Genomic DNA, 8,834 nt, shown 5'->3' with positions numbered 1-8,834 from the left:
TTTTAACCCATGTTCGAAAACGCGGCCGGAGCGGCCGATTCCACGCCGGAGATACGCTCGGCGGAGCTCCGCCGCCGCGAATATACCATATTCGGTAAAAACGCGGTTCAGACAAAAGAAACTTGTATTTTCTGTTGATTTAGATTCTGAATAGATTAATAAACCATAGATCTATCATATTGTGAGTTGAATCAAAGAAAATCAACCAAAAAATGATGATTTATGCTCAAAAACAGAGAAAACGGCCGCAACATCAGGTTCTGTAAAAGACTAGGTCGAGGAAAAAGATGGACAGACGAAATTACAAGTTTGCCCTTCTACAATAAAATGATAAAAAACCCATCAAAACTGCATAGCTTACGTTTCAAAGCTAGGCTAGAGGATAAACCCTTAGCACCACTTACCACTAGACTATGATATTTCGTTTGTAATCTATCGAATGTACACATATTAAACCTATATTATAAAAAAATATTTTTTTTTTGTTTTTAAAGAAAATTACTCCCCGCTTACTCCCCCGATTTTTTCCCACCTTTCTAATAACTCGCTAGGCTCAGACTAACCGGACGCGTTACGCCTAGCGAATTTTTGAACATGGGTTTTAACTAACCGTAACTCGTCGACTAGGGTTTTGTATTTGTTACCGTCCCATTCACATCTTTTTTCAAAGGCTTTTGTCCTTTTTCACGACAAAGCAAAAACTCGCGGCTTCTGTGTGTTTCATCAATGGGTATGGGTAGTACGAATAAGAGAACCAGCGCCGGTTCATCAGAGAATATGGAGGAGGAGGAGAAGAAGAAGACGAAACAAAGATGAATGCTGACGATACTTCTTCCTCTTTGCCGGAGCTTCCTCTTAACTACTTTACAGACTTGACTTCTCCCGATGCTTCCGTTAGAGAAGCAGCTGCCACCTCCTTGGTGACGAGGTTGCAAGAGATTCAGAAGCAATACGATATCTTACCAGACAAAGAATCTATAGACGGAGGTTTGATGTTTGAAGTTGAGAAGAACGAGGGTCTGGATAACTGCTCACCGCCTCTTAGATACGCTCTACGTAGGCTTATCCGTGGAGTCTCTTCTTCAAGAGAGGTATAATGTCTCTTTTCTCACTGGTTCAGTTCTTTTAGTATCCAGTTACTCTACAAAGAATGTTTTGTTTTTTGTAACGGTGTGCAAGACAAGGATATGCTTTGGGGTTGACATTACCTGTTGGCATGATCTCTAGCATCAGTTTAGAGTCGCTGCTTAAACTCGTTTCTGATAATTTGTGTGTGTCTTCATCCATGAAGGGACAAGTAAGTATCAGCTCTTTATATAATCCTTTAGTTTTATGTGAGTTTATGTTGTAGAGACTCGAATGGTTCTGATCAATGTTCAAGAAATAGTTATACATTAACTAGTTACTAGAAGGATTATTCAGAGCAGTATAAGAACAAATTATTGATTTATTTTTATATATTTTACATTTACAGTTTTTGGATTTAATTATAAAATTATTTTGATGAATTATAAAAAATTACATATAGAAAAGAATAAACTAGACAAATTTGTGGATTTGCAATATTAGACCGATATTATTGATTTGCAAATGATGCAGGATGTGAAAGAAAGCCTATTGGGTCGTTTGTTTGCTTATGGTGCGTTAGCACGATCTGGAAGACTAGTTGAAGACTGGCAGTCTGATAAAGACTCTCAGATCATCAAAGAGTTTACCAATGCTCTCATCAGTCTTGCTGCCAAAAAACGTTACTTGCATGAACCAGTTGTTCATGTTCTTCTAGACTTTATTGAGAAGGTATATAATAGGCTCATATGCTACCATTTATTAACGTGCTGTGAAAGTCAGTCTAATGATACCATCTGGTTATACTGCGCAGCCGCCTGTTGAAGCTGTTGTGACTCATGTCATGGAAGCTCCAGAGCTTCACAAGTGGTTTGAACAAGCCATCGAGGTTGGAAACCCTGATGCTTTGCTCTTAGCTCTCAAGCTCCGTGAGAAGATTTCAGTTGATCACCCTGTCTTTAACAAGCTTCTACCAGTATCATGCGTTGAGGCACTTAGTCGTTCAGCTTTTGCTTCAAATGTTCCTCTCTTGATCTTCTGGAAAGTGATGGTGAAGATGTGGCTGACGGTGAAGAAGAAGAAGAACCAGAAGCATGGACCTCGTGGACACATTGCTTTCTCTCTTGCCACGTTCTTCAGCTCCTTTGCGCTCGTCCATTGAGCAGGTAATAAGCTTTGTCGCAAACAAAAAAAAAATTACTTAAAAAGTTTTTACAAAGATAATGATTAAATGCTCAATGTTAGTCTCTACCGAGTTGTGTGTTTTTGTTTTTGTGGTGATGTTTTGAACAGAGAATCCTCAAGTTATGACAGTGTACTTAAAACTTAGCTCAGGCATTAGTGAATCCAAGCACTGCAGAGAGTAGCCAGCGGCTTTTACAGCGGATATGGGGTATCATCCAGAAGAAGATCTTCAAGGCTAAAGAGTTGTTCAAGGATGAATCAATGGAATTGTCTGCACTCGCTTCTTTGTTGGAGAAGAATCTTAAACTGGCGGCAGAACCATTCAAGGTACTTTGATTCAAAGAAGTCTCAAATAAAGGTAGAGTTTCTTGAGGAAGTGTTTAGAAGGAGACCGTGGAACGCACGTCAACTCTTTGGGTTTCTTGTGGTGAAAAGTGTGAATCCTAAGGTTGAGTTCCGTAGAGTGGAAGCTCTTGAATTGATCTCTGAATATTACATTAGTCTCTTTGTCATCAATAGATATGTTTGGTATATTGATTGCATATGTTTTGTTCTTCATCTAGTAAGACATGCACCATGTTCCAAAAGAGATCATGAAGTGTTTGGTGTGGTGGTCTTACGCTCTCTGATTATGACAGGAAACGAAAGGCATGTATGACACCTGTTTTGGATACATTCATTGATATGGTTATGATACAACAATGATTGTTGTTTCATTGAAATTTTTTTTGGAGCTGATGGGTTAACGACAATGGCGGTAAGTGAGCTAGTAAAGCTGTCTCTATCCTTCCAAAGATTCTCAAATATTCAAACTTGTTAACATCCTTTCACACAACACCTGTCCCTAAAATAAGGTTTGATATTTTTGTTTCCGTGTGGACCATCCATGAATTTATCTAGTAGTAAAAAATAAAAGTTCAATCAAACGAGATAAACTGTTTAAAATCGTTACTTCTCTAGTTCAATTATTGAGTTTCAAATGTTGATTTTCCACAAAATATGATTCATTTTCACATCAGTTCTCATGTACAACCGTTATGTTTAATAAGTCCAATCGAGCAATTTAATCAAATTACGTAATAATCTTGTTGACATAGGCAAAAGGAAAAGAAAAGAAAAAGTGCATGCAGAAGAGACAAGGTTCATGAAAATAAGACAACAAGTTATAGAAATTTCAGAATCAAGAACTTTATAAAGTAGATTAAAACGAAAGTAAATATTATTTATGAGACATTCAAATACCAAAGTAATCTCAATTACACTATTATATGATGATGATGATGATGATGATGAAACTTGAAATGGTTTTAACAATAATCTGGTTACCTCATCACACTGCTGAATCTGAACTCTGTGATGAAACTTTAGGTGACATGTTCATAACAACAGGCTTACCGTCTGGTCCGGTTCTAAATTCGCTCATACCATTCAAAGGTAAGCCAACGCCTCCATGGTACTGTGGAGGTGGTCCCTCCGTGTAGTAAACTTGTTTCCCCATTCCTCCAGCGTAATTCACCTGAGTATACGCCGTTGTATCTGGCAATCCCACCACTTGACGCGGCGGCTGAACGGCAGAGTACTGCGGTTGAGGCGGAACGGAGGTAAAAGGTAGAGGTTGTTGTTGTTGTTGTGGTGGTGCCCTCGCTCCTACTGGTGGCTGCTGAGCTACGTTGTAGGCAGCTTGGTGCTGTTCCCTGTAAGTATCCGAAGGTATCCTCTGTACCTGAGGGTAGTAGCCACCTTGGTTTCCTTGTACTGGTCTCACGACCCCTGGCGCGTGGTATACAGGTCCTCCCTGATGTGGTGTTGGAGTTGGAGCTGGAGCTGGAATCATGTATACCGGCTGCTCCGGTAATCCCATTCCCGGAGCGGTTGTTGGATACGTACCTCCTGTGTTATTGTGGTTTCCTTGCCAGAAGGTCATTGGAGGAGCTTGTGTATTGTTTTGTTGAACCGTCATCTGCGGCGGCGGTGCGTAGGGCGGAGAGAAGATTAAACCGTCTTCACTCTTCCTTCTATAAACAGCTTCTTGCTGTTGAAGTAACTGTTCTTGATCCCTAACTTGCATCCTCTGAAACTCAAGCATTTGATTGTGCATCTCCGCCGCGTGATCCGGTTGGATCACCGGCGGATGATGCTCCATCACCACCGGTACCGCCGCCGCCGCCGGCGGAGAAACCGCAACTTTCTCCGTCCCAAACAGAAAATCAGCACTATTCAACGGAGCGGTTACGGTTTTATCCGGTTCAGACCGGTTAATACCTGTATTCAACGCCTCAACGAACCGATCACGATCCGAATGAGTAGAGCCCTCCGATCCAAACCCACCGGAAGAAACAACCGGGAAGAGAAACAGACGCATCCTCGCAGGCTTAGACGACACACGAAGCAAGCGATCGTACTCATGCATCATGTGCTCGAGATCATCATCGTTGGTAACGGAGATCAACGCGTCTAGATCCTCTCCCGGAAGCTGATACTTAAACAAAACGTCTCCATCGCCGCCGCACACGGCGGAGAGCTTGGAGGCCAAGACGGGGAATCTGATCCCGCGATCTACGGAGAGAATCTTGGTCTCACCGTTGACGTAAGTAAGCTGGTTATCGTGAGGACGCGGCTGAATCTTGCCGCCGTAGCTGCACATGAACCTCACTTTGTAGCTCTGTTGGTTGTGGTGGTTCTGATCGTCCCATGGCGAAGGGTTGTCGAAATCGATCTCGCGAGATCGAGGAGATGAGTCGGTTGAGTTTGGATAGGAGTTGTAAGAGAGTTTCTCCATGTTTTTAGTTAAAGTTAAAGTGTGTTCTGTCTTAAAGATTTTTGATTATATGATGGGTGAAACGGTGGTGGTGGTGTGGTGTTGGAAAATGATAACATGATAGGACCTTGTGGTACGTGAACTTATTGCTCTATTACACGTGGTTTGTCAGAGTTTATGAGTTTAAGGAGTTGATGTGTGACTGTCTTGTGACGTTACTCATGGATTAGTATGACTTTTTGGAACTCTATGCTGGGTCCAGCTAACTAGTGTTTGATACTTCTACGTTGAAGAAGAGTTAGACCAGCTTTTTTGTTTTTCTAAGAAAAGAAGTTAATCAGTAAGGGAGTATTTTATAAGCAAGTACTAAGTTGCGTACTATTTTAAGGTTTAATATTCAAAGTCATAAAGTAAGATTTGTAGAAGAAGATATGAAAAATCTAAATAATTAGGTCACTGTCCTTTATCTTTAGCCCCGAATTAGTCTTAGCTTTGTTGTGTTTTTAGTTTAGGTTATTAGATTCTTTTTTTGGGGTGGGTTAAAGTTTAGTTGAATTAGTTTTGTTTTGATATGGTTCATATTTATCAGATTTTTATTCCCTTGATTTCAAAGAAAAGAAACAGATTTAATTAAAAACTAATTAACAAGAAAGGTTGAAAAATAATAAACCAAATCTTATATCCCCTTAAACTGATCTTTTTATTTCTTGGCAACATCAAAAATATAATTGTAAAAAGGCCTAACACTCATCTTTTGTTTACTGATCTATGCATAATCAAGCAAAATATAACAAATGGTATTAGCTCATCAAGCAAGGAATGCCATCAGGTACTTAATGGATGAGAATGAAGTAAATGTGATAAATAAGGCGCAGATCAAAGATATGGTGGTTTCTTATTTCCACCATTTGTTGGGGACGGTCTCCCCCCTTACTTCTCCTCCTTCGGCATTGCTTCTTCAGAACTGGGTGAGCTACCGATGCCCTACCCCGTTAGTAGAGACGCTCTGTGCAGTGCCGAGTGATGAGGAGATTACTCAAACTCTTATGTCTATGCCAAAGAGTAAGACGCCGGGTCCGGATGGTTTTCCTGCTGAATTCTATTGGGAAGCTTGGTCAGTGGTTGGTAAAGATGTGCTGGTGGCAGTGAAAGAGTTCTTTGTTGGTGGTCGAATGTTAAAAAAGTTCAACGCTACTGCAATTGCTCTAATTCCGAAAGTGGTGGGAGCAGACAGGTTAAGTCTTTTCAGGTCGATCTCGTTGTGCTCCACCATTTATAAAGTGATCGCCAGAGTCATAAAGAAGAAGATCAAGATGTTTATCGATGAGGTCATTCAGAGAAATCAAGTTGGCTTTCTTCAGGGGAGGCTGCTGTGTGAAAATGTCTTGTTGGCTTCTGAGTTAGTTCCAGACTTTCATGTGCAAGGAAGAGTATCAAGAGGTTGTTTGAAGATTGATTTGGCTAAGGCTTACGACAATATCAGCTGGGAGTTTATCCTTAATCTGCTTCAAGCAATCGATCTCCCGGAAGTTCTGATCAACTGGATCAAAGAGTGCATCACAACTACTTCTTTCAGTTTGGTGATTAATGGTGAGCTTCATGGTTACTTCCAAGGAAAGAAGGGACTCAGGCAAGGTGATCCAATTTCTTCGTTGCTCTTTGTGTTGGCCATGGATGTGCTGTCTAAGATGCTAGATGAGGGAGCTAGGACAAACCGGTTCAAACCCCACCCTTCTTGTGAAGAGCCTCTTATCACTCATTTGAGTTTCGCAGATGATGTCTTAGTTTTCTTTGATGGAACTGAGGAATCCTTGAAAGGAATTTTGGAGATTCTGGATGAGTTCAAAGACATGTCGGGATTGAGTGTTAATAGAAGTAAAACGGAGCTTCTGATCGATGGGGGCAGCTTCTCTCTCTGTCACGATTTGGCGGAGGCAGTGGGTATCAAACAAGGCTCGCTTCCAGTAAGGTATCTTGGAGTGCCTCTTTCTAGTAAGAAGATGAAAGAGTCGGATTTCAAACCTTTGTTGGATAAGATTGAAGCGCGTTTCAACTCCTGGACAGTTAAGCATCTGTCCTTTGCCGGTAGATTCCAGCTCATTCAAGCAGTAATTTACTCTACTATCACCTTCTGGACTTCGATTTTTATTCTGCCTAATGATTGTATAAAAATCTTGGAAAGGATGTGTAACGCCTTTCTATGGAGAGGTGCGCCTCAGTCTGCAAGAGGAGCTAAAGTGTGCTGGGAGACAGTGTGCACTCCGAAAGCAGAGGGAGGTTTGGGTCTGAAGAGGTTGGCGGACTGGAATCAGGTTCTTGCTCTGAAGCTAATATGGCTTCTTTTTGCAGCTGGAGGATCTTTATGGGTTTCTTGGATTAGGAGAAACAAAATCGGTTCCGACAATTTCTGGGAGCTTAACCCTCGACAGGGAGATAGCTGGATATGGAAACAGCTTTGCAAACTGCGTGCTCTTGCACGTCCCTTTGTGGTTTGTGAGATTGGAACAGGAAGCAAAGCGAGTTTTTGGTATGATAATTGGACGGAACTGGGACCTCTGATTCACCTAACTGGTGAGAGAGGGCCTGCAGTCTCAGGTATGCACAAAGATGCCACGGTGGCTGATGCTTTAAGAAATGGAGATTGGTGGCTAAGTGCTTCGCGAAGTAGGAACGCCATCATCTCGTTATTGAAGCAGTGTTTGCCACCGGCCACTCCAATAGTGCAGTCATCAAGTGATGATAGATACCTATGGAAAATGGGAAACGAGTCTCCCACTGATCACTTCTCTACTGCAAAAACTTGGAATGTTCTTCACCCTCCCAGTCCTCCGGTGTTCTGGCACACGCAAGTCTGGTTCAAAGGTAGAGTTCCTAAACATGCCTTCATTTCTTGGCTTCTGGCGTGGAACAGATTAGCCACTAGAGATAGAATGAGAAGTTGGGGTATAAACATTTCTCCAAGTTGTTTGCTCTGTTCTGGATTTGATGAATGCATGCAACATCTCTTTTTTGAGTGTTCATACAGTGCTGAGGTCTGGAGTTTCTTCTGCTCTCGGCTTAGTCTGAATCCGCCTGCTCCTTTTGAAGAATGCCTCCGTTGGCTGAAGACGTCAACGACCGATCCAAACAAGCTTCTTATCATCAAGCTGATCTTCCAAGCAGTTATATATATGCTTTGGAAAGAGAGAAACTCCAGGGTTCACACAAACATCAGTAGACCGGCTCAAACTATTATTCAGGAAGTAAAGAAAACTTTGCAGCTCAGATTGGATCCCATCTCTCGCAATATGCGATTGCCCTCTAGTGATTCCCTCACTCCTCTGGGTACTTGGCTTAGTTTATTTTGAGTTTTTTGTGTAGTTTTCTTCAGTAGTAGTTTATTTCTCTTTGTAATTTTGGTTTGGTTTTTAATAATAAAATGGAAATTTAAAGGAAAAAAAAAAAAAAAGAAGATATTAACATTGTCACTGTGTATTCACCTTCACTTGTTTGTTCTTATTCTACCATATATTGCCAACCTTGTTATAAAAGTGGTTAAACTGTTGCAATTATTCTAACTTATATCAGACGTATCTCACCAGCATGCTTGAGTTGTTATCATGATGGCATACATAATTTCTTTTCATCTTTGAATTATCTTAGTTTTTCCTTATAAACAGTATGGTCACGATTAAATACAAAACATGTATACTATTCATGTGAATACAATGTTGATATTTTAAATAAAAAATTATTGTTTTAATATATCTTTTGTGCATCCTATCACCAATGACTTCTTTAAATTAGAATATCCATATGATAAATGGGCTGACTAGTCGTAGATGAT

At 40.9% G+C, this 8,834-nt stretch overlaps 1 protein-coding gene across 1 annotated transcript; it reads right to left on the bottom strand.

Annotated features, from left to right (window-relative positions):
• Positions 1 to 3,304: 3,304 nt before the first annotated feature.
• On the bottom strand, positions 3,305 to 5,170 carry LOC108806852 (uncharacterized). The gene has a single exon (XM_018579055.2). It carries the CDS (start codon positions 5,027 to 5,029, stop codon positions 3,581 to 3,583), a length of 1,449 nt encoding a protein of 482 aa, XP_018434557.1. The 5' UTR covers positions 5,030 to 5,170; the 3' UTR covers positions 3,305 to 3,580.
• Between the last annotated feature and the right edge of the window lie 3,664 nt (positions 5,171 to 8,834).

The sequence above is a fragment of the Raphanus sativus genome, chromosome 6 (assembly GCF_000801105.2).
Source record: "Raphanus sativus cultivar WK10039 chromosome 6, ASM80110v3, whole genome shotgun sequence".
In the NCBI taxonomy this organism is placed as follows: domain Eukaryota; kingdom Viridiplantae; phylum Streptophyta; class Magnoliopsida; order Brassicales; family Brassicaceae; genus Raphanus; species Raphanus sativus.
The sequence above is the reverse complement of the archived record's forward strand: the minus strand, read 5'-3'. Positions and strand labels throughout refer to the sequence as shown.